Source organism: Cinclus cinclus, chromosome 1 (assembly GCF_963662255.1).
Source record: "Cinclus cinclus chromosome 1, bCinCin1.1, whole genome shotgun sequence".
Lineage (NCBI taxonomy): Eukaryota > Metazoa > Chordata > Aves > Passeriformes > Cinclidae > Cinclus > Cinclus cinclus.
In genome coordinates this window covers 68,796,119-68,822,552 of record NC_085046.1, presented here as the reverse complement: position 1 = coordinate 68,822,552, position 26,434 = coordinate 68,796,119, and the positions used below count along the sequence as shown (strand labels likewise).

The window sequence follows — 26,434 nt, the reverse complement described above, 5'->3', positions numbered from 1 at the left end:
AGTCATGCTTTATCTGTCCAAACACACTTATCCTCAGAGTAACCAATTAAAATCTGAAATACAGATTCTGTGTATATTATTAGGCAATACAACATCCCAAACATATGGAATGGGTAGAGACACAAGCTCTGAGGACAGTGAGATGACGAACACAGCATTTTTCTGCTCGTCTCAATTCACTACTTTTCACTTGTTACTTTGAAATAACTGCTCACTTTCCTTTCTCCATCAATCACCTTTACCACCAAACACCTCTACCTTCCAACACATACATACACACCTCCCAGACTTTTTGCTTATTACTCACATTGTGACCCTAACTGATGCCCCCATCAAATTAAAGCAGTGCTTCAATTTTTTTTGGTGTATTTAACTTGTTACTGTTGTCCAAATAAAAAAAAAAATCAGTAAAATAAAATATAATTTACTTTGTTGTTTTCTGTTTCAGCAGAGTAACCACCAAAACTAGATTTCTCTCATAGGCCCTGAAACTGAGTGCAGCAGTTAAATCGATACAGTGAGAGCTAACAAAACTAGGGCAAGTATCCAGATTTCAAGATTGTCAAAGTTGAAACAAGGGAGAGTTAAGTAAAATTTCCAAAATTCACTGTTATTTGAGAAACAACAACAACAACACTTTTGCATTTTCATCACAGATTCTGAAATTAATAACTCAGTTCTGCTGCAGCGAATATCATGGGATTAAACCAGATTTCAGGTGCATACATACATATGCAGACGCTTTACACAGTTGATAAGGTATTAACAAAATTCCATCAATATTCAAATTGCTAACTATTTTAGAGGTTGATCTACTAAGGTTGGAAACTGAACAGTTACGTCACACTTGGAAAAGTCGGTAAGACTAAAGACCAAGACCTTTCCAATGTCATTAGCTTTTAAAAAAAGGTTATTAAATCCAGTATTTCATTCAGTGCTCAAGAACATAACAGTCCAGAATAAGGAAAACTCTACTTAAACAGAACCTTATTTTAAAACCTCCAACTACATTTTAACTAAACTTGTAAAAACTTTGGGGTTTTTTGGTAGAACTTGCAGAATGTTGCAGTAGCAAAATGACATATCTCTAAGTGCCAAACCTCAACTAATGGGTCAATGACTGAAAACAGGATCTTTGCAAAGGACACACAGATTCAATTATACAATACCAAGAATTATTTCGGTAAACAGGATAAAGTGCAAAAAGTACTGTAAGGCAAATGCAGCACCTATACAAATGTCTGCTCCTTTACAATGATCAAAGATATTCTGAAGTCATTGAGAATGATAATCAGTTTGATTACATCTTAATTATATTAATGTATGTTTTATATGTAAAAGGAAACTATCCAGTGATCCTTATATAAAATGAGCACTCATAAAACAGCTTGCATGAGAATAAGGACTAAAAATGCTACTCATTATTTCATGTTCAGTGGGTTTTCCAAGTAATGTTTTTCAGAACACTGTCTCCACCACTGCTGTACATACATTTCTGAGGTTCTAGTTAGCACTTGAAGCCTGAATCTAGAGTATCAGATTTTAAAAGTTGAGGAGAGGGAAAAAGAACCTCAAATTACAAAATTTCTGCTCTCCAAGGGCAGAGTGTGGAGGGAAGGGTCCACCAAAAAAAAAAAGTTTTAAAAGAGCAGTATTGTATTTTTGGCATTAAACTTCTCTATTTAAATTTATGTAAAGATACCATCAACGATTTCCAAGAATTTTTTTTTTAACATAAAACCCTAAACTTGTATTTGTGAACCAAGATGCAAATAGAAAACCTCTAGCACCTGGCAAGTTCTTTCAGGTTAGTCAAAAACCATGTGTTAATTTGAGTCGTCACATCAACAGATGAGGACAGGAGGACTTATTTTTGTTTAGGGGCATTTCAGCAAAAAAGCTAAAGTGGGAAACAGCCAGCACGAAGCTTCCTCAAGCCAAACCAACGAGAGTTTATAAAGGGTTTAATCCAGTAATGTACCAAACTGAACCTGCTAAACTGAAAACCGTTCAACCGTTTGTTTGTCCTTTCAGTTACTTTCTGTAGCAATCACCATTAGTGCTGATTTTATTAATGACTCATAGAAAATGTATTTGTGTTTCAGCTGAGGACAACCACTAATTGACTTAAGCAACCAACACACTCAGGTTTGCCTTTGAAAAATATTATAAACAAAACTGCAATTATATGAATAATAGGAACAGCAGCAAATGGGACTCTCCTGCAGTAGAATGCATACATTTCATTTGTGCTATCAGGAATAATACAATGTCAGAGTTTTTTTACAACATGAGTTCATAGTTTTCTTAGCAAGTAGTCTCAGTGACACTTCTGAAAAGCTCCTTAAGGCTGGAATCACAAATATAAAGTGTCCTGTTAAAAACCTCCTTCCCAATCTCTCCTTTCTGAAATTGAGACAAATGTTGAAAATTTAAGGATTGTATTTTAATTGCACAGACCTGTGGTTATTATTCTTAATCCTAACCCTGAATTTCAGTTCTAACCTGTCTCATATGAAGGAATGCAGAATGAAAGAAAGCATTAATGAGTTGGTATCAAACTGTGGTTTATCTCCTTTAGGACACACCAAGAATATTTACAGGACTTCAGCTGAGAGGAAGGACTTTGTTAGTCTGCCTTGACTACATGACTTATTCAAGCTCCCAGGCATGTCAGGGCATATCTGAGCACTACCAATCACACTTGATCCCTGAACCCTCAAGGGGGTCTCTGAGTACTAAAATATATCACAACTGCCTCTTTCTTTAAGGGAATGCAGGAATATGATAACTACACCTCTGGAATAAGCTCACATTACTTTTTACAAGGACATACAGTGACAGGACAAAAGGCAATGGCTTCAATCTGAGATCAAGTTTACTCAAAATTAATTGCTTCCTGCAAGGGTGATGAAGCACTATAACAGGTTACCCAGGGAAGCCGTGGATTTGCCATCCCTGGAAATGTTTAAGGCCAGATTGGATGGTCTAGTGGAAGGTGTTCCTGCCCATCTGTGGCTTGAAGGTTGGAACTAGATAATTTTAAGGTCCCTTTCAACCCAAACCATTCTATGATTCTGTGGTTAAAAGTGTGGGTTAACACATTCCACATCATGTCCTCTGCAGAGGCAGGCCAGAGCATTTGTCCTGTTCTGGTAAATACCATAACCAAGCAATTAGAAACACCTGAATTCTACTGGTCTCAACATCCTTCATGGAAACAGCTCACCATTGAAAGCTCCAAGCAGTCCTTATCCTCTCCTTCCTGCCACCTGCCATGACAGGCACGCGCTTCCCTCGACACAGCTCACATGTGATGAGCAAGTCAATCCATGAACTAATTCAGTGCATCGCCACAGCAGCCTCTGCCAGGGGTACCCCATCACGAAGGCCTGGCCTGACACACTTTAAAAGCTGCTTCGTGGAAGTCTGCTGGTGGCCTCTTAGTGAGCTACTGGGGTAATATTTGAAAAATTAGTCAGAGCTCCCAACTTCACAAGCAGAATCAATGCCAGACAAGGACACTACTTCAAACTAGAAATGTCTGGTGCCACTACACCTGAAAGAAAAATGGTAGCTGTTTTGCTCAGCATGGTCTTCTGAAACATCTCATGAGGCGAAACCCTTACCATGAAGACAGTGAAACATCACAAAGGAAAGTTAAGTTTTTTTATTAGAAGAAGTGATTGTACACTTTCTCTTTAAGGTAGCACAATGGCTGAAAACCAACAGCTTTTAACACTGATGATGTACGAGTTTAATGCTATGGACGGAAATGCAACTGTGCAAGTTGACTAAATTATTAAATTTGTAGAGCTGGTCTTTATATGACAGCCATGACCTTGCTATAATAGTACCTCTGGTTTTGAAGGCTGTCTTGCCATCTCCCTCTTTAACAGTTCCCATAAGTATTTGGATTGGATCTCAATGACAACAGAGAGTGTGCAGAGAACATGTTGCCCACTCATACCCAGCAGGACCTTCACTTGTCATGCCATCAAGATGTAATTTTCATATATGAAAGGTCTCCTACAGTTTAAGACTTCTGCATGCTATCCAATATTACAATACAGATTTTTTTAACACATTGGTTGTTTCCACTTCCTGAGCAGCGTCTCTCTAGAATAAACATATGTTGCTGTTTTGTGTTTTGCTTAAAAAAAAAAAAAATAAATACAGATGATTGATTTCCCAGTATTTCCCTTTTTAGTTAGTTCATATTAAGTAGTGATATGCCTTTGAGTCCAGACAAATGCTTTCTGGACTACTGTCCAGTGTGAGGATAGTCCTCAGAGAGTGAGGGATGAACAGAACAAGGGCAGCCCTGCCTAGAAGGACTTGGGGGTGCTGGTGGATGAGAAGCTCAACATGGCCCAGCAACATGCACTTATAGCTCAGAAAGCCAAGAGAATCCTGAACTGTATCCAAAGCAGCGTGGCCAGCAGGGCAAGAGAGGTGATTCTGCCCCTTTGCTCTGCTCTTCTGAGACCCCACCTGCAGTGCTGCATCCAGCTCTGGGGCCCAACACAAAAAGGACATGGACCTGCTGGACTGAGTCCAGAAGAGGGATACTAAGATGTTTAAAGGGATGGAGCACCTCACCTAGAAAAGGCTAAGAAAATTGGGATTGTTCAGCCTGGTGAAGAGAAAGCTTTGGGGTATCCTAATTATGGCCTTCCAGTCTGTGAAGGGAGCCTACAACAAAAATGGAGAGGGACTTTTTGTAAGACCATGTAGTGATAGGACAAGGGAAAATGACTTCAAACTGAAAGAGAGTGGGTTTAGATTAGATGTTAGAAAGAAATTTTTTATTGTGAGAGTGATACATTGGAACAGGTTGCCCAGAGAAGCTGTGGATGCCCCATCCCTGGAAGTGTCCAGGCTGGATGGGGCTCTGAGCAACCTGGTGTAGTGGAAGGTGTCCCTGTCCACAGCAGAAGGTTGGTATAAGGTAGTCTCTAAATTCCCCTCCAACCCAAACCATTCTATGAATCTATGATTAGAAAACAAATCACTAAAGCAGCTTTCAGCAATTCCAAAGTTATCAACTAGGGAAATTAGGGGCACGACACAAGATTATTTTTTTTTCTATTTTTTTTAAGCACAGTAATTCCTGTTATACACACACACATAATAACACTAAGTCAATCCAGAAACTGCAGCCATGACAGAAAGGAGTTTCCCCAAACTTGCAACAGAAGGAAAGAATTAGAAAACTTAAAGGAGGTAAGGCCGAAGTTCCCTGGCCAAAGTTATCCCATTAAGTCCTAATGGCAGCTATCATAGGTTTCTATAGTCAGAACCTAAATAGCTGCAAAAATGCAATGCACAAACTGTGCTAACCAGATTGCTTGCATTGTGCCAGAGATGCCATTTCAGTTCTTCTAAAATACCTGATTTTGCTTTCCATTTCTAAAAAAAAAAGCACACATGTATAGTCTAAAGATCACGGGTAAACATGCAAAATTATCAAGATCAGCTAAAACTGCATTCAGACTAACAACATACAGCCAGGCTTGAAAAATATGAAACAAGATTCCAGATGTTAAAGCAAGCTGGTACGAATCCATTTTCTATACCAGCTCTTCAGGCTGTGACCATTTGATCTTACAAACATTTCTCAGTTTTTGATAGGTGTTCAGTCATTTAACTCTTCACTTTCTTCCAAAGGTCTGGATTTAGCAGCCAGTTGTACACTTTATTTTTAATCCATAATCTTGATTCAACACTACCTCTTGCGATTTCCCCAGCTGCAAGCTTCTCACACTTAATACCTCATAAAACAGGTATATCACAGAATTTAGCAGTGATAAATCTGGTGCAGAGTAGTTATACATCTTCTCCATGACATCTTTCTTTTTCTACAACTTCTATTCCTCACTTACTTGTTCTGTTCCAGTTACAGCATTTTTTCATTGCCTGTATTCTATTAATGCATTTGACTGTTTACTCAAGGAATATAAAAGATTTTTCTAAAAGTTCATCTAAAGAGCTTTTTAACTCTGTTGTTCCCTTTCAGTTCAGCTTCTTAAATACTGCATTTTTGAAAACCTATTTCTACTTGGATAAAAATTTTAGAATTTGAAAGGAAAAAAGTATCTAAAATTCTTTATAAGACAACTTGGCTGAAAAGTTCTTTATTTCCAAAGACACAGTTCATTTAAGTTGTGCTGGCTGCACAAGCTGACAAACTGGACAAAAAAAGATTATAGAATCATAGATTGTGCTGCCAAGTTGGAAGGGAACAATCAGGATCATTCAGTCCAACTCCCAGCTCTGCACAGCACACCCCAAGAGTTACACCATGTGTTCTGAAAGTGCTGTCCAAACACTCTTTGAACTCTGACAGGTTTGGTGCAGTGCCCACTTCCCTGGGGATCCTGCTCCAGTGCCCAACCACCCTCTGAGCGAAGAACTTTTTCTTGATAACCAACCTAAACCTACCCTGACTCAGCTTCATGCTGTTTCCTCGAATTCTGTCAGTGGTCATAAGAGTGAAGAGATCAGTACTTGCACCTTCACTTCCCTTTGTGAGGATGCTGAAGACCACAATGAGGTCTCCCCTCAGTCTCCTCTTCTCTAGGCTGAACAGAACAAGTGACTTCAGTTATTCCTCATAAGGCTTTCCTTCAAGGCCCTCCACCATCCTCACAGCCCTTCTTTGGACAGTTTCCAATAGCTCAATGTTTTTTTCTATATTGTGGTGCTCAAAACTGCACACAGTAGTTCAGACAGCAACCAGCTTTTCTCTGCCTACCCCACCCCTCCACCCACCCACCATATCAGCACTTATTTAGGCAGTCAAATTCAGGAAAAAAAGAGGGAAAAACCACTGCTCTGGAGACAGCATGTACCAGATTAAGATGATATTGTTAATGGCATCAGAACACAAAGAAAAAAACAGATAACTGTCCTCTTATGGCACTCTGGTTAACTCTGCAGAATGGGGGGGGGGGCGTGGAATCAACATACTGAAAATAAAAACCAAACAAATATTCTGTAGCCACAGAAAACAAAGAAAGAAAACTGACGGAGGCAGCACACATGCAAAAAGCTACTCTTCGTGCAGTTCCTCATTAAGAGAGTGAACAACAGAGAGCTCCTGTGGCAGGGGACAGTACAGGCATGCCCACATAAACTCTTGTTGATTTAAAATCTACATAACTGTGATCAATAAGATGTCTACCACATGAGTGCAGCATACAAAGCTTCCTGTGACACAGCAGGAATCAGTCTGACAATGATAATGCTATAAATAAATTAATGCCAAAGGACTCCACAACCACAGGCGACTGGTAATGGGATTCATACATTTACTAGATCAAACCTCTGGTGCAGGTCAAGAGTAGCAGCAAAATTACTGGTAAGTGACAAATGTGTGGTGGACTGTGAGGAAGAAGCTGCTGGTTTCAGTCCATTTCCTGACTGATGGACAGGGGTCTGCAATGTTCACAAGTCACCACCACTGGCTCCTCAAAGTTGTCTCAGACAGACCAAGGACTGTGAAATGCTCTGGCTCTAAAATGCAAAGTATAAAGACTGCTATAACCCAGCCTTATCTGAATCAACTTCTACACAAAAATGGAGCATATGAGGAAACACACCTATACCTCTGGAAATATATTCCAGCAATTGCTAACCCTCACAGTCAAAGTCTTGCTTACTTCCAGTCCGAATCTGTGACATGTCATTTGCCAGCCACAATGACATGCAGACCTGATGTGGACTTTCCACATGGGGACCCACAGAATGCATATCCATCCCTGCCTCTCTCTGGGGATGACACCTCTCTGGGACAGGGTCTGAGCACCCATTTGACAAGAACTCAGAACCCCTCCCTCTCCCAGGACTCATGCCATTCTCCTTCCTGCCTTGCAAATAACAACTACTGCCCAATGCAGCATAGGAAGCATTCTTCCTTCTACCAGCATTTAAACCCATGGTTGTGGGGAGGAATGATGAGAGGACTACGAATGTTTTTAAATTCATCTGCTTGGACTGTCCACCACAGCCTACAACTTTCCAGAATGAGATGCAGCTGTTTTCAAGCTGCTACAAAATCCACATCAACAGTTTGTTTAGCTTGGGTCCCATTTAACCACCCCCAGAACAGGGTTAAGCACCTGAAAAATCCAGAGACAAACACCTCAATGGTCCTGCAACCATATTCTTCTGTTAAGGTTAACAAGATTTACCTTTACATACTTTACTTTGAGCAACTGGGAAAAAAAATTTTGTCATCTGTAGATGTGCTGAGGGTGCACTCGATCCCTCTATGTCATTGATGTAAACATTAAACAGCAGTGGTTCCAAAACTCAGGGTGCCCTGAGGAGCACCACTCATGGCTGGTTTCCATCTGGACATTGAGCTCTTGACCCTCTGGATGTGACCATAAAACAAATTCCTCATCCACCAGATAGTCCAGCCATCACATTCATCTCTCCAACTTAGAGAAGGATGTTGTGGGGTACCATGTCAAAGACCTTACAGAAGTCCAGATACAAGACAACATGTTGGATGGATCCTACACGTCACTGCCAGACACACTTATTATCTAAAGCACACTTGGAGACATATTTCTCCATCTACCTTTCAGTGTCTCATATTCTGAATAGAGATTTTAAAGCCTAAACTAACTGAGAAATAGAATAGAAAAAGCAGGTGGCAAGAAACCTAATTATTCTCCTCTGTTCATGCCTTTTGTGTGGATTTATAAAACATCTGTGAGTGTCCCATGGGCAGCCATCCAAAGTGCTCTGGAGGAGCCAACTCGATTCACCAAGGCTACTGCCCCTGTGCATCTGCGGGAGCACACAGATGCTGGTGGACACTGCTCTCACTCTCTGAAATGAAAAACTTGGTTGCATACAGCATGCGTGCCTTTCTCTTGGACATGCTACCTGCTACCCATAAGGTTTTCCATGAGATAGATATTTGTATCACAGGAGCTATAAACATACATCTTTAAACTACAAAATTCTCACCAAAGTGGTTAAGATCTTGTATAATAATGGTGCACTTCATTGGAACAATAGCCTTAGAATGCTCTCTAAATATATTTCAAAATTGGTTTTATTAGAGGAAAAATTTCTTTGAAACAGTTTATACAAAAAGAACTAAAGGGCAATATGGCAAGATAGTTCAGGACAAATTCTGGCAAATTTCTTCCAGTGTAAATCACTTGAAGTCTAACAAACAATTCCATGTCTTGCACTTAATGCAAGCAAGGCATGTCTAAAGGTGTAAGAAGTCTCACAATCCAACTAATTCTACACCTACTGTTTCCTGTTATTCCAGCTTGAAAGTACTCATAACTTCCTAAGGTCAAACTTAGATTATGAGCCACCCATGAATCAGACATCCATAAGGGATTGTAAATGATGATTGAGATAATGTCCAAAACCGAATTTCTATAAGAAAACTTTTTTTCAAAGTATATCTCAGTAGGCACACGTAACCTAAACCAATATAATACTTTGTTGTGAAACTGTTCAATCATTTTCAAATGGCTTACTAACTCATGAGGAACTGAAGCAACCTATACCTAAAACCTGACGTATGTAAGTCACACAGGAAAGCATATTTTTAAAAGGTACTGTGATTTCATGTAAAAACAGTCTGTAACATCACAGAAAAGGGCAATGCCTTGAGTTACTACAGTAGAAAATGGTTTTACAATCTGTAGCAAGTTGGTGTTCACTGCCTAGACTGATGCTTGTTACCATTTCTTCAGTACTGCATTCTTGACTACGAATGACAAAGTTAGATTGGGTATTTTCATTCTCTACCCACCAGCAGTGGGTACAGAATCAGTACTTCTGATACACCACTTTAAGTGCTGTATTCAGAGGTATTATTGCATCAAAACAGTGATGAAACCTCAAAATCTGTCAAGCAAGATGTGGCTGATTTGTGACTTCTGAGACCTAAAGTATCTATCCATATTCTTATATTCAAAGACAGGCAGAAAAGACCAAATTCTCTTTGACAACTTGCTACTAAAACATTACTGGCTTTTCAATGTCTAAAACGACTTATCTTCCTTAGCATGCACAGAAACCTTTGTATAATTAATTATTTATAGCATTTCCTACAGGTTCCTACATGTCCTACAGGGCTAGGGAATGTTGGATATAAAATATTGTTAGTTAAAGACAAAGGCAACTATTGCAGAAGCAAAGGCAGCTTTTTATAGGCAACCAGTATCCGTATAAATGCATACACATGAAACAGGGGATATCAGGGAAAAGATATTCCATTATCACTGCAATTGCATATTTAGAAGTCTGAATAACATCAGATGATTTCTGAACACAAAAGTAATCACGGTGCACGAGTGAAATCTGGGGAGAAAGTCAATGAGGGATACACATTGGGAAAACATTCCTATTTGATTTCAATGGATATGAGAATCCCCAACCACAATGTGGACACACAAACTGTAAACAAACCCACCCACAACCTGGCATGGATGTAGATAACAAAGGAAGCAACCAAACCTAACAGAAGTTTTCTAGGCTTTTTTTCCTAAACAGAAGCATTCAGTCACAATCACCGCAGTAATGACGGATAATCAAAATTAGCTCAATTCCCAAACAAATGGAATTTGAAATCCTTATACTACTTTAGGACCTGGGGAGAAGTTTTAAAGGAACTATACTGCATACAGAGAAAATTGAAGGCACAGTTGGAAGCAAGGGTGGTTAAAGCCAGTCCATCCTCAACCAGTCACTGTTTGTTCATGTGCCACTGTAACTTTTGAGACACTGCTGTGAGCCAGACTGGGAAGACATCTGGGTAAACATAATCCTTCATGTCTTTTGTGGTGGTAAGTAGAGGAAGAAATGGTGACCTGGTTATATTTGAACCACAAAAGCTCCCAGTTCTATTTAGTGTGCAGCCTCACGAACAGATGCACCACCACAAGCAAGGAGGTGATGCGTGGGCCACCAAAAGTACCACCACCAGAAGCACTGGCCTGAGGCTGCAGCTGATCTGAACCATAATCAGTCTTACTAGTTTTCTAATCATGATAGAACAAAACAAAATTCAACTTATTTTAAAGACCAGCACCCTAGAGGCAACATGACATCTTTACTCAGCACAAATGTTCATCTCTTCAACTAAGAGCACTCTTGAAATTCAGTCTGTTTCAGACTTAACAAGAATCAGGCACAACACAAGTCAAATGGACAGTGCAACAAAGTCAACAGCTAAAGCTCTGCTTCAGTATACTTATAAATTCAAGGTCACCCCAGAATTCACCATTACCTTGGTACTGGGGTTGATTGTGACTACTGGGGACACCTCTTGTTTGGCTTACCTATTGACTTGCCTGGGAGAAGTGGAAATTCTGTAGTTTAAGGACTGAAATCACTGGAGACATTTTGCATGAAGAAAAAGAAAAGCACAATTCCCAGAAGCATATGAGGGCTAACACCAACACTGCCTTACCCAAAATTTTGCCACTTTTCATGATAAATGGAATGCAGAGAAGGCAATGAACAAATTTTAGAGGATAATAGTTCCTGACATAAATATCAGGATTTTAAGATGCAGCAAAGCCCAGTCAGACTCCCCTCCAAGGCGAGCTGGTGTAAAGAAGAAAGCATAGCATTCCAACAAAGGAGACTTGTATCCTGTTCCCAGCTCCTTCCTCTGCTCCAGATAACACAGCAAATAGAAATCTTCAGATTAGCTGCCCTTCAGTAAAACAGGAGTAATAGTTTATGTTAAAGTCTTGGAAACTACAGATGCCCTGCTATTTTTGATCTGTTATGTGAGGATTCCTGGTTCCTCCCACACGCCAAGCCTAAACAAGGCTATTTCCCATAGAAAAGGACTGCAAACCCATCTGCCATAAAGATTCAAGGAAGGGACCCAAGCATAAAGAAAGGTTAGTACTGGAGAAGGAATGTTGCTTATGTGATGCTTAAACTCCACAAAGAAGGAAACTTACCTTTACTATTAAATTAATAACATACTCCCATTACTGTGTCATACAGATTGATAGTGTAGTTATTTTTCTTTGTCAGTTAGATTTCTTCTTGTTATAACAGCAGCAACAACAAAACCTGTGGCTGGATCTCAAAACTACAGCTTTCAAGAAAATCAGTCTCAAACATCAGTTGCACAGAACAAAAAAATGAACCCCAAGATGATTGTAACAGTAACGGCAAAGTAAGGATTTACTGTGGAGTCCCCCACAACGCTTACCTCAAGCATAGGGCGGGCACTGTCATGGATAGAAAGAATGTGCGTAATGTTATTCTTACTCAATTGCTCTACATCTCGGGCATCTGTGATAGAGGGAAAAAAGGAAGATAATTTTTTTTAATCTTTTCAAATAGCATTTCTGTTGTGCATGTCGAAAAGTTATTTATTGTTGATACATTTCCTTTTGAAGCTGCATAAAGTCAGGCAAAACCTCAAATGCAGCTGTTCTAGAACACCATCATCAGAGTGGGTAGTGGGAACACACACTTCTAACTCCAAAACAAATTATATTCTATATAAAGACCAAGCTTAAGTGACTCAGGAATATGTTCTCAAGTCAGAAGTTTCATGTATTTTGCATCTGAAATGTAAGTCTGTGCGCAGGTGATGGCCATCTGAACACGCACTCAGAGCTGTACAAGAAATATCTGACCTCCTCTCTACCCACAAATCACCCTTCAGGGAACACATTTTCACTTGGGAAACAGGCCTTGTGATATCCAGGTCTGAGAAGGGAAGCCAACCATATCACCTGAATTGAGGTCTCAGCAGACAAGCCAAGACAGTAACAAGATTCTTACTTTCTGTGAACTTTCTGTGAACCAGTAGAGAAAAATGTGCATTTAGCCAACACAAATGGTAATTTTAAGTCTAAAGAGAGACATGTGATAAAGATATCAAATATATGAAAAAGCAAAATGTTACAGCAAGGAAGTACAGTTGTGAAAAGGTGGTTCCTAGACCTGTAACCAAGGGGTTTCAGACATTCAAAACTGGAAAGAAAACTGGGGCAAATGAAAACTTGATGCAAGATACGGCAAAACCATAGGCTTGATTCTATGAGAAAAAAGGGTAAAATAGACTGTCATCAGTAAGCAACTTTCCCCATACTAAACTGTCAGCATGTCAGAAAATGACCTGAAAGAACCACTAATACAGGTAAAAGTTAGCTTGTACCCATTTACTTTTGACCTTTTTGCTTGAGAATGGCACAGCACACCATGGCAAACACAGCAGTGGTTTTGTGATGTGAACACCTGCCTTTGAAATCTGCCCATACAATCTGTTCACATTAGCCTGGTTGCACACAAAAAGAGAGCACTGACCACAAAGGTTTCAAACCGGCTCTCTCTAGGTACAAAAATAATAGCATCACCTGTATGTTCTTTATGTTCATGCAAGAGTTCAATTAGCATCTCTTGTGTCGTGTTATCCAACTACTATAGAGTTTCAATGCCTTCTCTACATCACAAAGAAGAGCTGGCCATTTAATTATACTGCCCCATAGACAAGATCCAAGTGAGCACAGTAACAAGTCATAAAACTTAAACCTAATCCAATTATGAAACCTTCTCTACAGAGAATAAAATGAAGAGAAGAGTCAAAACTGCAAAGATTTTACTCACTACTGCTCAACCCTGCACAATCAGCACAGATGCCTAATCCTTCAGTAGAGAATTAACACAAATTCTGTCTGGAACAGAATTTAAGCCTAGCTTCACAGAACAAATAAAATTTTCTAAAAATCTCAGAGCAAACATTTCAAAGAAGAAATGCTAATGCTAATTGCCAGGCGAGGTCCTCTAATCCATCTGACCTTCAGAATTTTTTAACAGTTTGTAGGACAGTCTCAATTCCTTAGCGAATGCCTAAGCAGGCAAGGATTTGGAGGCCAGAAACCAGTCTAAGTGCTCCTAAAAATCACTGGTTTCTGTCTTACAAAGACTAAGGGTAGACTTCAAAGCCTGCTGGGTGTAACTCATGGTGTTAATGTACACCTAGCACAACAAGACCCCAATCTCTAATCATCAGTATAATCTACGTGCTAAGAAATGTCTTGCCACACAAGGTAAACTGCTTTAAAAGAAGGTATGATCCAAATTAAATGCTAACTGCTTTGAACCAGTTTGAAGGCCTAATGGACATAGTACTTCTCAAAAAGACTGAAGTACCTTAGTTCTTCGGTTAACAGAGACCCAGGCTAAAGGAATTTCAGCACTGAGATTTCAGATATTCCTAGAAACAAGCTGGAAATGGCTATCCCAGACCTACCAGGTAGCCAGCAGGTCCTTAATATATTTGGGAAATAACCATTCATTTCACTAAAGCAGAGAAGAAAAAGCTTCCCAGATACTATCTGGATCTAAACTTCAAACAGTTTACAAAGGGGAAATTCCCCTGGTTCCCCAGCACCTGCCTTAAGTCTCTACAGATACTCCAGATAAGGCTATTTAAACAGCAGTACAAATAAGATATCCTGTCACTCACAGTCTCTTACCATAAATAACAAAAAAACTTTAGAGGTTATGTAAAGAACCACCAAAAACCAAAAGAATCACCACAGCAATTCTAACTTCTTTGCTGTAGCACAATGCTGTACAAGCACATGCAAGCTCACATTTTGAAATCACAGTGTGAAACACTCCATTTTCAAATGTTAAGATAAAATCTACCTATCAGAGCCCCTCCTGTTCATCCTCTTAAGGGTGCCTCAAATGTGGTATTATTCTCCACAACAGGTTACCTAATATTCTTTTTCATACAGCAAAATGCTGCTCAGCTAATGAAGATGTGGACTTTTGAGTAAACCTTTGGGAAACGCACTCCTCACACAAAATGACACAATTCACACTGGAGAAGTCTTCCTCTCTCCCCCCCTCCCACATTTAGCCTATTTTCCCCCAGTTTTATACTATGACTCCAAGCTTAACCTCTACTCATGCAGACAGCTGCAAAACCTAAATGCAAAAGCAATGCTAAAGTCATCAAAATGGGACCAGGACCTGTCAGAATTTGTCTCCCTGCAGCTCTGGGAAGCCTTACTGTGTGGCTGGGGAGCAAATCACCTAGTGCAGTGTACTTCCATCCCCCATCAGCAAAAGAGACACACAGCTCCAACCACTGCAGTTAAGACACATCAATGACTGAACAACCCCAATAAAACACCAAAAGTGGTGAAGTCTCAAAAGCACCTAAAACCATTCTCTCTTACTTCAGTATTTTAGTGCCTCCACAGAAATGCAAGGTGAGGGACAAGGACTTCCTCTCAGAAAAGGCAAGTCAGCCCAGCATGTATAACATGTATTTAGCCTCAATCTGCAGATGAATAGAGACTATAATTTCATCATCATCAGATCTTTAATTTTATATTATATAAAGCAAATTTTATTTTCTACTTTGGAGAGAGCTAGATAGAAAGCCAGACACCTAAAGAAGAACATCCTCTGTAGTGGTTCAGAGCCCTATGAGCTATTACTGAGAATGGTTTCCCATCAGGAGAGCTTTTTTCCTGAATCCAGTTATGTGCAGTTACAGGTGCACACACACAAACTGGGTACATGAACAAAAAATCCATCTCTCCTGTCTCCACTTCACAGTTTGTTCTAAAATATATTTTGTTCCATCCTCTCATCCTCCTCCTTTTTGGAGAACAAGAAAGGTAAGGAAAAGAGGTCAGTAATCAGTTTAATGGAGTACCAATAAATTGTCTTCTTTCTAAAGCTGAACCTGAAAAAGGAAATGGTATCTCCATCCTCTCCTGTTTTCAGTACCTGATAAAAAGCCTTAGGAAATGGAACTTAAAATATACTAAGCAGATGAGAACAGGAATTAACTGACTTTAGAAACACAGCAGAACTACTTGGTGGGCATTGCCTTTTTATACACTTAGTAATGGGAAGGGCAAAAACTTCCCCAAGACTCTCCAGACCATCCACAGCAACACTGGACTCTTTGGGGAAAATTAAACCTCATATTGTGGCTTTCCCCTTCAAATTAAAAAGCCCCCAAATATTCCATGGAAAAAACCTTGAATTATTACAAGCAAGGAAGAACACAAGCTCTTTAATATTGAAGGTAGAAACACTCTTGAGTCTCTGGTTTCTGCTAATGCCACACCTCTTGGTTTGGAAGCAAACTAAGCACCCACTAAGAATCTCTCATCAGAAGAAACAAATTTCTTTTTCCATTTGAGCAGAGAATCAGGCTGTTCTGTCACTCCCTCAAGGAAAAAAACAACCATTTCTGTTGTGAGCCCAGGTGACTTTCAAGGGACATCAGGTTTCCAGTGCAGAAGACAAATGGACATGCAGTAAACAACTCTGTCTTTTGAGAGGACTGTATTTCATCTGTAAGGTACAAATGAAACAAATTTTCTCCAAAACTAGAGGCAGAAAGAAGAGTTAACTTTCTCTTCCCTCATTTTTCCCTCGTAGCCCCCTACTCTCCCACTTCCAAAGAAATAAAAGAAATAACCTCTCCTTCACTATCACAGAAGAATTCCAAGAGCTCTTTCTTTCTGGGATTTCAGACCAGACTCTGTCTTGTATTTTATATGGACATCTGTAGTTCTTCTTGAATTTTTCTGCCCTCTAGCTGTGCAATCTCAAACATACCCTCTCAGGAGCATACCACACTTTTCATGTGCTACTGATGAGCTGAATCATACTTATAGAGACTGTATGAAAAAAAGCACTTGAGCACGTGCCAAGATCTGTGCTTACTCAGGAAAGTTTTTCAGAGACATACTCAAGCACTGCGGACTCAGTGGATTTCAGGAGATACTCCAGTGCTTTCCATAATCAGCACTACATATGACTTTCTACCCTAAAGGCCCTTAAGGCAGTTATTAAAACCCCTCTCAGTCCATGTGCTTAGAGGTTTGTGCAGCAGCAAACAAAACAGAAGCAGCAAGTTCAGCTCCCATTTCTGCCTCAGCTTCATTTCACAAGCTGTTTCTGGGCCTCAGTTTATCTCCCAGTCAAATGCAGAATTTTCACTGCTCTGTCATAGACTGTATTTAAGTTTACTAGGCCTAAAAGTAGAAATACAGCTGAATGGTGAATAATAATTCCCCAATCGGAACAATTGCTGAATGCCTTCTCAAGACAACAACCCTCCAGAATTAGTGTTTAACATCTCAAATACCCTACTTTCACTCAGTAGAAATGCACTCATCTGGAAGAACTGTGCCTTTTCCCAGCCTGCCAGCGTTCCCAGAGATCTCCCAAGCAGCAGCGAGACAGGAGTGGGAGTAGGATGGTGCTTTGATTTAGCTCTGGAAACTGTGCATGCCCAGGCTCCCTGGGGAGCCACTGGGGAAACGCTATCCTCCAGAGGGCAGATCAGAGCGATTTACAGACATTACCCTGACTCAACTTGAGGAGAAGCTCCCTCCTCTCCACCCCTGCTCGGGGACTCAGACAGTGCCTCGAATTCTCAGCCCTGTGTCTGGGCAAGATACACACCAGGGATTCAGTGTCTCCTCCTCTTACTGACAAAATGCAACTTTATTCAATTTCGAGCTATCAGCCATAGGCTGAAGAATGGGAGACTGGTCAAAAATGCGTTACAGGAAGAAATCTTGTAAACCTCTGTCTTTACATGTAGCTAGTCATTTCAGCTGCCCAAATCTGAATACTCTGCCCAATCCCAACTGCATATGCTGCCGAGTATTTCTCAGTCAATGATCCCCTTTGTGACAGTCTCAACACTCATTAGACACTTTCTGAAAAAGTGCTACAAGTCAGAACACACCCCAAGAACATCCGAATCAAACTCCTCTGGAAAAATACACCCGTAATTAACCAATAACCTGTTACTAAGTGGGATGACTTCAGTCCACAGAGAGCTTGCTGCAGCTGCTCCTAAGCAGTGAAGCAAGGGGATATTGAGGGACAAGGGATGCAGAACAGGGTAAGAATTGCAAAAGTATGCTCTTTTATTAGTGAAGTACTGCAATACCTATCTTTTCCTGTCCAGGTAAGGTAGCTTATCCGAGATTATAACAGGTACTTGTGAGGGTAGGACGTAATGATTAAGTGCAATATGAGCAAATGTTACAGCAGTAAATAAACTGTCATTTTGTTTGCATTTTTAATTAATTTTAGAAACAGACTCCATAACACAAACACTGGGGTTCAAGTCAACTCATCTTTCCTCTCTTGTGGAGGTAAGGAGAAGCATTACATCCTCTGCTTTTTTCCCAGTGAGGTTCCCTTCCCAGAAACACTTCCCACTCACATCACCTCCACCTGCACACCTCTGCTCTCCACACAGGCGTGACCTGCCGTGCCATTCCAGAGCTGCCATTCCAAGGCACATGGAGTGTGGCCGGGGCAGCACGAGCTAGAGGGTGGCAGGCCTGGCGTGGGCAGGGATGCTGATTCACTCCACAACCCTGCACTGAAAACAGAACTGCACCAGCAAACAGATGCTCCAGCTGAGTTTTGCTCCCTGGGGCAAGGACTTACCAATGGGATGGCCATGGTGAGAGGGACAGATTGGGAGCCATGTTATCAAGGCCCATCCTGCCAGACTACCCGAAACCTAAAGGACTCCGCTATCCAACATCTTCCCAATTCCACCCCTCACCTGAATTACTTCAGGAACAGGGAAAAAAAAAATAAACAGGAAGCAACATGGCTGTGACCAAGTTAATTTTGGCATCAGACCATACAGTGGTCCATCCAAAGGGCTTTCAAAACTACCCTCTTGGCCTTACCATCATTTTTTCCTGTATTTTTCTTTTTTCTCCTTTCATTATCAGCATGAAATCACCTCTATCCTCTGATTTTCCTTACCACGGTACAAATAACTCCCTCACACAGTAGCCATTGTACTTGTGTTTATGGCGTGGCAAAAGGCAGCTTTTAACCTCACACGTACTCCAGACTGCCTTCCAAAGTGATCAGCTCCAGGTCCCAAGGAGCAGCAAGCACTGGATCTACAGTATGGGTCAGCAGATCCAGAAGCAGGCAAAAAACTCTCAACTCACAGAGGTGGGGATTGGATGGGGAGATGGGGTTTTGGGATGGGGAGGCAAGGAAGGAAGAGTGTGCATGAGGGAGAGAGAAGGTGCAGCACCATCTAAATCCAGTGTAGATGTTGCCAGCCTTAACAGACTGGGTGTGGTATCAGACATCCCAGGAAGAACAGGATATTGCAGGACCCCCTGTGAGCCCTGCTTTGCTGTTTTCCCCCAAGCATAGGAAATATGGGGTCCACATCTATCAAAACAACTGTACATGCACAACTGGTTTACTTCTGAGTAGGGAGAGTCAGCCAGAACTGCAGCTAAGGGAGTGCTCTGAGAAGAGGCCATTTATTTGGATTGTCTACATGAAGTTTCCTGTGTTTTCTAAGTGTGTCTGTTTTTCTGTACACAAAAAATAAACCTCATGCATGAAGGAAAAAAATCCATAGAAACTTACATCTGCAACAGAGACTGTGAGTATCAGTGGTCAGGGTGCAACCAGCAGACCTATCAGTCTCACAAGCGGTGATAACAGAACTCTTTAGCAGTTGTTATAAATAACCAAAATAATTAAAGCAATGAGCAGGAGGCATAGTAAGCCTTTACTTATAAGGAGGACTTGCAATAGCCTTATAAAGAATCTGCCAGGCTCACAGGCTTGCTTGCCAGGCACGGGAATCGTTTAAGGCAGGCCGATGTTTAGGAATTCCAGCTGAAGCACGCTCCAAGGAGATGGTATTCATTTTACTTTTCTCAAAGTACTTGCAGCACAGCACACAGATGAAAGAGCAAACGAGTTCTTCTTTAAGTGCTACCAGGTGAATCCAGACATGAAGAAAGATGGGGTTAAAAAACTACAGAGATGCCAGAGAATTCCAAGTGCCTGCAAAACAACACCTTAAGACCCCTGCTAAGTAATCCTAGAGATAATAATAATAAAACTAATCTTACCTTTAAAGTTGCCAATGAACAAGCCAGGCAGAATCTGTGAGAAAGAAATATAGTATCAAATATAGATATCTTGTGGTAAGACAATTTGACAAAGTTCAATTTGCATACAGGATGGAACATACTACTTTAGCAGACTAATGTGAAATGCAATTTAAAACATGCTGACAACATTTCGTCCCTCCTTGCAACCTTCTCAAACCAGATAGCTCTAGGCACACTGAGCTTTGACAGCATTCCTTGGAAGACGGGGAGGTTGTTAGGTGTGGGGATTCTTTCACTTAATAGAGGCTCTCCAGGGACAGCAAATGAGGTTTACAAATTACGAAGCATCCTCACAACACAGCCCTCCCCTGCCCCCCACAGCAGGGTAAGAGTTACCTTCATGGAAGTAATGATGAAACTTCACACAGCAAAGATTATTTGCCTAAAGTTGCTAAGGAAGCCGGACAAAGCCCTGCAAAATGACATCCTTCGAGGCTTTTGAAGTGCAAAGCCATGCAAGTCAGGGCTGCAGCACTGCGGAGCTCTTAGAGGAAATCACTGCGAACAGCGACTTGTGCGTTCACACAGAAAAGGAACAGCTGAAAGTCTGTGAAATGCATGTTTTTCTCCCCGATCTACCCACTCTCCCCACACTCCCAGATGCCTGCACAGGCATCAGTTACAGGACATTCTTTAACTGGGGAGTTTCAAGGTCTGCCAAGGACCAGCATGTGCATTCTGAGGGCACGTGCGTGCACAGGCACACAGGCAGGTGACACCCGAGTGCTACCCCTCCCACCCTCTCACAACCCTCCCAACTTGGGAACAGCAGTAAGGACATCAAAAAAACTCCCGGGCACACCGAGCACACATTCACTGGCCAAGAATTTTGTTCTTTGCCATCTGAAGTCTCTGACCCACATCCTTTGAGGAGATCAGAAATGTGGTGGTGAAACCACACAATCCATTTTTCTTCAGTCCATGCTTAGCATACCACCAATACAGGTATGTCAGCACTGACTTCCTATAGCCTCAGCAACACGCCGGTGTCACCACAACAGCAGCAAGAGGCTCTCAGGCACAGCTATTTAAAGGGAAAACTCCACCCATTTAGCTCAATCCGGCAGCCGCGAAGTCCCGAAAGTCACGAAGGACTTTTCACCAGGGATTACTGCCACAGCCTCCGTTTCACTGCAGCCTTCCTGCTGAAAGGCAACCCAGCTCACCAAGCACAGCTCAGCAGAGGAGCCTGTAAAACAGCTCCTGACCTGCCCTCGCTTCAGGGCTTTCACCTGCTCAATGCGTCCTGTTCGCTGTTATTTATCCAGCCTCGGGGAAAGAGGCTGCAGCACCTCTTGCACTCCTCGCAGCTTTGGTTTGTGCTACCTTTCCTCCCTTTAGGCTTCGCTGGGCGATCGCTCTCCGCCTGCTGAGTCACACCAGCTCTAAACACAGGGCTCAATTCTCCCCCCATCCCCTCCCGATACAGAAAGACAGCTTCTCTAGGACCCTTGCTGTACCTTATTGCTTGTAGACCCCCACTTGCAAATTAAGGCCTGATTGACAGCACTGGCTCCTCTTAGTCTTGTACAAACAGGCACCTGTATATCTTGCAAAGATAAGCTCAGACAGCTTTCTCCATTTTCCTTCCCTCTTCATTTGTACAAATTCAACATTTTCACAAAGACAGCAAAATTCCCCAGGGCAGTTCCCAATGCCAGGGTATTGTGTAGGGTAAGGAACCTTCACAACACCCTGCTGTCCCCTTCCATGAGCACAAGACTCGTGGTCAAGGGACATTTCAATATTTCAAGCACTCTTGATGATGCTGCTAGAAGTGCAGCTCTAATGCTGCATCCTAGGCTACAAAAAAGATGCCTGTAGCTGTTCCAGAGAGGACAGTACTGAAGAGTCATTGCCAAAGACACTAAATTCTGAAAGCAAAATCATGTTCTAAAGCAAAAGGGAACTCAAGTTCTGAATGAATTTCACCAATGAGATCATCCCAGTGAGCTCCCTCAACTTATGCATAAAAAATGAAAAAAAAAAAAATTTAAAAGGCTTCCAGGTATTTTAAAATAGCTGTCTGGTATTTCCTATCTGCAGCACAAATCTTCCATCACACCATCAATGCTGTAGACTACAGTATTTTAGACTCCAGACATTATTTCTGCATCAAATGTGCATTCTCAAGAGAGAATAAAAGCCTAATTTCCAGTCACAGTCATTAAGCTTTGACATTAGAAATTAAAGATACTGAGAAGCACTGGGGGTTGCAGAAATTAGGTTTCTTGTTGGCAAAGGAGGAAAAATCCAGAAGCCTGCATTTGTGCATCATGAAGCAATGCTGTATGCTAGACAGGTAATTAGGACACTGTGCAACCAGGGGCAGATGTGATCCCTGTTGTACCAGTCATTCTAGAAGCAAGAAACATTACTATGGGTGAAAGCTACCTGGAAAGAAGTGAATCTTCATGTCATGCTGACTAATACTTCATCACTCGACTATGGCTGGGAACTTTCAGCTGTGTCATCTCACACTGCCTTCAGTAACTGCAACTCTGGGCTGTGCAAAATGAAGGCTGATGGCTGCTAGGGACATGTGAGAGAAGGGGTGATAGAAGAGCAGAAAAATAAGGTGGTTCTTCTTCTGAAATTCTCAACCACTGCTATATGAACAAAAACAGTAGCCTCTTTATAAGACCCAGAACATTGAGAAAATTACTGCAAACCAAGCAATCGATGTAGAAGAATGCATAACCAAGGGACAAGGACACCAACATCTGTCTTAGTTTGCATCTTACATGAGAGAAGCACATGTTCTCCACCTCGCACAAAGACCGACCCCTGGAACAGACAGTAGTTGCTAATGCTTCTGCCAGTCCTCTCTGACACTATATCTCTCTGGAAAATGGCTTAAAGGGCTACTTTGCTGCTGTTTCCTATATCAACAAATGCTTATAATAAAGCATCTAACTCCTTGCCCAACACTGCTTCTGGCTGTGTTTGTACTAATGGGCACTCTGGAGAAGCCCATGGGGCTTTCTCAGAGATGGCCGGGCACTGTAAAAGGAGAAGACAAGCCTACCTTTGTCCAATAGTACAGGAAAGTGGCACACATCAGGGAGGGGGATTTGCTGCTGACATGAACTGGCACAGCTTCTCTGACTTCCATAAAATTGGCTGTCTCAGCTGTAACTAGCCACACTGGTTTAAATTTCTTATGAATCCACTCTTACAACAAACAGGGCTTATCTGCACTTTTGTAGAGATAACACTCGAATCTTCTGAAGAGTTTACATGAATAACTGCTGGTTAACTTTAACAGCACTAAGCAACAACTAAAGCCCAGGAAGAGCTCTTCACCAAGATCCTGTTCACAGACAGTCAAATCTTGTCACCATCTCAGCCACTAGACTTCAGCTCCTGGAAAACTTTCTTCTACATTTCAACCACAGACTTCAACTTGAACTTCGAATACAAGTCCAAGTTAGACATTAAGCATGAACACAAATCAGACCACTGAGACAACTTCCTAAGTCAGACTCCATTACTCATTCTGTAAAATATACATATTGAAAATACAAGAAAAAAGGTGAAGTACTGAAAATTAATACTAGGCAGGTTAATTCACATTCGCAAGTCAATTCTCCCTCTCTGAACAGAATAAGAAAGGTATGTATGAACAAATGCTTTCAGTTTAATGTGGGAAGTGTCAAAAGGCTTGGATGGGCTTCGGAAAAAAAAAAACAGGCCAGGCTAATTTTACAGAGAAAATTAGCAATGAAACACAAACTCCACCTAAAAAGAATGCCAGGCCTCCAGCCCTTATCACTCCAATGGCCACATAAAGTCATGTGCAATTGCTATTTGCTATGAAATACATCAGTATCATGGGTCAGGAAAATAACGAGGGGACCATGCCACTGAGGACAGGATCAGCATCCAGAGGCTGCAGCAGTCCTTGAAGCTCCTTCTTACCACACCCATTGCAAGCCATCATTAACCCTCTTCCCTTGGCATCAGAACAAAGGGACTCCTTAAATGAAATAATCCACCATCAAATAAGCTGATTATTTTTTCCTACCATCCGTATACAGTTCTACCACAAGAAACACACTTCAGGTAGAAATTAAGGCAATTTGTATTGACTGGCTACACTGAGTCAAGCAACTACCCCCTACATCCACGCTGATGGCTCCATGCTTCCCATTGCCCCTCCAGCTTTGCTGACTCACAAGATCAGAAGGAAGAGATGATCTAGGGGCACATTCGGCAATGTGGCAAGTTCCAGACCAACATGTGGAACCCCTACAAATATAAACCCTGGTGGCCAGTGCCCAACATGATTGTGGCCTCCTTAAAGGAGCCAAACCTTCCCAAACTGCTGAACATGTCAGCCTCTTGGTTACAGCCATAAGAAAGGGGAGAAAAATCCAAGTAGCATTAAGCTTGTCCTGAAAGCACCAGGTGGTACATGTCAGGGCAACATTTAACAGAATTAAAATGACCAAACTGGCCAGGCACAGACTGCCAATTCCTACCCACATAGTGCCACACTAAAATGTAATGCAGCTTCAAAGGGCTAAGAGTTGTCTTTTTGGTTTTATATTTTTTTCTCCCCAGACTTCAACTTGAGCATCCCATATTGTGTCCCTCTAAACATTCTGATAGTTTCAAGCATTCCAAGAAAAATACTACAAACATACCAGGAGCCTAAAAGGAGTTTCTCTAGCTGTATTTCTTCCTAACTGGCCATTTCTAGAAGGCCAATATCAATGAGCGGCCAATATCACAGCATTATTCCCAGACTTTAAAAGCAAAAACTGAGAGAAGGACCAAGGCAGGTTCTACCTCCTACACATTAACTCAATTCCTCAGCAGCCAGGTCTTTTCCCTGCAGAAGGTTTCCATTTCAATGTCTCTACCCATAGGATGGAAAGGCTTCCCCTTCCAGGTGGCACACTGAGCACTCTGGATGTACATCAATCTCACTTCCAGGGGCAAGGATGTCAGATTGGGACATGTGAAGAGCTATTTCTAGCTGCTTTCCTCTGCTTTATCAGAGGCCACGCACACAGCAAAATCTACTCCCAAAGCACTCAAAGCAGGATGTAAGACAGAGGAGATGACTCAACTTCTGTTCCTCATAGTAAGCTATATATAAAAGGCTAGTTACCACCACACTTTCAAACCTGGGTTTTAAACAGAGGTGGAGATAACTGAGAAAAATCACAGTGGTCCCTAGATAACCACCATGACATGCCAGGGGAACCGCTGCATACAATAAGCCCCCTACTGCCAAAAGGCCAACACCCCTTGCAAAACAGATCCATCTTCCTTCCTCTTCCCCACTGCGATGTCCACTGGGGCCGAGAGCTTTCCTGTCCCACCGGCAGCGGGCGAGCCCAACCCTCCAGCGACAGCCCGTGTCCAGCAGCTGCTCCGCGCCTCGGGAGCGGAGCGAGCTTTGGCCAAGCGACAGCATTCCGTGTCACCGCTCCGGGTCCTGCCGCAGGTCAGGGGGTGCCGGCTCTGCCCCACGGCAGCCCCCAGGGCTGGGGGACACAGAGCTGCCACTGAAGCCCGGCGCCGGCGGCCCTCGCCGACCGCAGGGAGCTCGCTTCGCCCGGGAAGGGGAAGCGCAGGCACATCACCGAAACCAGGGCCCCCCTCTCGCCCGCCCGCGCTGCGGCTGGGGAGGAGGAGGAGGCGGCGCGCCCCGAGGGAGCGGCGCGGCCGCGGTCTTCGTCCCTCCGCCCTCGACCCGAGGCGGGGGACCCCCAAAACCGAAGGGAAAAGCCCTCTTGCCCTGGCCTTTGTTCCTGGGGCGGGTGCCCGCGGCGCAGGGGCGAGACAAAGGCGGGGACGCCGCGGCATCCCTCCCGCCGCGGGGCGAGCAGGGACCGCCACCCCCGGCTCCGCCGCGCTGGCCCGCGCACATGCACTCCCGCACGGCGACAACGACGAGCGGGGTTACCTTGTTCATCCCATTCCCCATGGCTTAAGCGACCCGCACGCCAGCACCGCGGGAGAAGCCGTCGGCCGCTGCTGCCAGCGGCGGGTCGGCGTGCATGGGATAATGCTTGCCGAGGGGGGGGACTGGGGGGACGGGCTAATTGCTCATTAAGGGCGGCCGCTGCTCGCCGCTGTCGCACAGGGCGAGGCGCATCCCTCTCGCCCTGGCCGCGGCCGTCACCCTCCTGGTTGCCGGGCGGCTGGGGGCGGGTTTCCGCTCGGCCGCCCCCGGGAGCGGCGAGAGCCGCGGGGCCGCGCTGCCTGGAACCACCTCCCGCCGCCGCCGCCCCACGCGCGGCGCGGCCCCCGCGGGCCACCCTGGGGCTTGTAGTCCGCGTCGCTTCGCCGTGCGGCCGCAGCCCACCCCAAAGAACTACGCGTCCCAGCGTGCCCCGCGCCGCAGACCTGCCCCACCTGCCGCGGCCGGCGGCGCCCGGCGGGCGTTCCGGGCAGGATGAATAAGCAGCGGCCGCGGTGGCGGCAGTGGCGCTGGCTCGTGTGGGTCGCCCCTC

At 43.0% G+C, this 26,434-nt stretch overlaps 1 protein-coding gene across 6 annotated transcripts in view; it reads right to left on the bottom strand.

Annotated features, from left to right (window-relative positions):
• The window catches only part of DUSP22 (dual specificity phosphatase 22), a 43,420-nt gene extending 17,276 nt beyond the window's left edge, over positions 1-26,144 (bottom strand). Inside the window, exons 1-3 of one of the 6 annotated variants that reach the window (XM_062494281.1) lie at positions 25,885-26,144; positions 19,923-19,956; positions 12,218-12,300 (exon numbers count right to left, since the gene is read on the bottom strand). In XM_062494281.1, the coding sequence (XP_062350265.1) occupies positions 12,218-12,300; positions 19,923-19,956; positions 25,885-25,905 (138 nt within the window). In that variant the 5' untranslated portion in view covers positions 25,906-26,144. Of the gene's footprint in view, positions 1-12,217; positions 12,301-19,922; positions 19,957-20,300; positions 20,676-22,358; positions 22,969-22,992; positions 25,307-25,884 lie in introns of those variants that run through there. The other 5 variants (XM_062494199.1, XM_062494540.1, XM_062494372.1 and 2 more) reach the window with 5 other exon arrangements.
• Positions 26,145-26,434: the final 290 nt, after the last annotated feature.